General features: G+C 42.3%; 1 protein-coding gene across 1 annotated transcript in view; it reads left to right on the plus strand.

Moving 5' to 3' along the window:
- The window catches only part of LOC101862502, a 49,357-nt gene that overhangs the window by 46,910 nt on the left and 547 nt on the right, over positions 1 to 1,900 (plus strand). Inside the window, exon 4 of the mRNA XM_035969768.1 lies at positions 947 to 1,262. Coding sequence (XP_035825661.1) covers positions 947 to 1,262 — 316 coding nt within the window. The remainder of the gene's footprint in view (positions 1 to 946; positions 1,263 to 1,900) is intronic.

Consider the following 1,900-nt stretch of genomic DNA (forward strand, 5'->3'; position numbering starts at 1 on the left):
TTTATTTATTAGTGCATGTATATATCCATTGGCTGACAGCATAATTCTAAGAAGACAAACGGGCGACCAGTGGGGTATTAACCTTTTCAGAAGTAAAAACGTTGAATTAAATCTCGTCGTATTGGTATTGCGTTGTAATTTTCTGATCACACGACTCTGTAATGAGCCGACTGGTGTCTGTGGTGTAGCAGTTGGGGGCCCGCCGCCCGCGCACGCAAAGGACCTGAGTGCGATCCCCGTGTGGGGAGATTTTAAAAAAAAATTGAATATCTCGGTCTTCCTGCTCTCAGCCTGTGCTGGCACTAAGAGGCACGGTCGAAGCCCGCTTCCTAAATAATGATTTTTTTTTTCGACGGGGGCTCAAAACACCTACATTTTAAAAAAGTAATGAATTGTATGTGTCAACATGGGTTTCAAATGCTCTCAAAACCATAACGGTACGAAACAAATCACTTTCTCCCTTTGTTAAGTTCATGGTTGGCTGATGCTCTGGTGTGGCTTGCTCCTTTTCCCTTATAAATTAAACCTTGTCTCTCTTCCTTCTCTTTTGTGTCTGTTACTCTCTTGTAATATCTCTATTCTTCGGCACGTATATGAAGTCTTAATAAAGACGCCCCCCCCCCCACAAAAAAGAAGAACAACAACAAACAAACAAACAAACAAATTCCAAGCTCCAAACAGACAAAACAAAATAAACAAAATAATGTAATGAAATGAAATAAATCAATAAATGAAAGAAACCAAACGTACATAAACGAATAAATAAATAAATAAATGAATACATGAATAAATTAGTGAATGAATAAATAAATGAATAAATGAATACACAAATGAATGAATGAATGAATAAAAATAATAAATGAATAAATAGATAGATAAATAAATGAATAGAGGAATAAATACATGACTCTCCCCTTGTCTGTGTCTCCACTGGCGGCACCACCAGGCGGAGGAGGAGCATACCCTGGACAAGGTGGATGACCCGCGCATCATCTTCTGGCTCCCGACGCTCTCCTTCCACCCGTACACACACGGAGACAGCAAGGTCAAGTTTTCCTCTCTGTGGCCCAGGGAGAGGGAGCTGCGAGAGCATTTGCAGGTACGTGCTGGATCTTGCGCGCACGCACATGCACACGCACGCACATGCACACGCACTAGCATGTTCATACTGTTCATGGCCCTCGTGTATCACGAAGGCCACGCCCTGATGCGCCGCACTGTCATGAACTGGCAGACAGACACACAAAGACGCGCATACGCGTGCACTCACTTGAACATATTCACACACACCCACATACATACTCACACTCTCACACACACACATATACACGCATACTTACACACACACATACATACACACATGCATACATACACCCATCTAAACACACACACGCACACACACACTCACAGACACAGACACATTAACACACACACACACACACAGACACATCTACACACACATACACACACAAAAACTAACACAGACACATACACTCACATTCACACACACACACACATACACACACACACATCTTTTATAAACTTCGAAAAAGTACAATGGAAGTATAACAGAACTTTGCCCAGTTTCACAAATCCCTTCTCGTTCGCTCTCTCTCTCTCTCTCTCTCTCTCTCTCTCTCTCTCTCTCTCTCTCTCTCTCTCTCTCTCTCTCTCTCTCTCTCTCTCTCTCAGCCCGTGTGGATCCTGACAGGCATGGTTGAAGTCCGCCTCCTACGTTATCAAAAGTGTGTCAATATTGGCGTAAAAAATACCTACACAACAAAACAAATTATTGGTCTTCACCGGAACAACAACACAACAACAAAATGACGATAATAATGATCCACTCCAATAAACATCACAATAACAATAACAGCAACAACGACGACAGAAGCAACAA

This window comes from Aplysia californica, unplaced genomic scaffold, assembly GCF_000002075.1.
Source record: "Aplysia californica isolate F4 #8 unplaced genomic scaffold, AplCal3.0 scaffold00180, whole genome shotgun sequence".
Taxonomy (NCBI): domain Eukaryota; kingdom Metazoa; phylum Mollusca; class Gastropoda; order Aplysiida; family Aplysiidae; genus Aplysia; species Aplysia californica.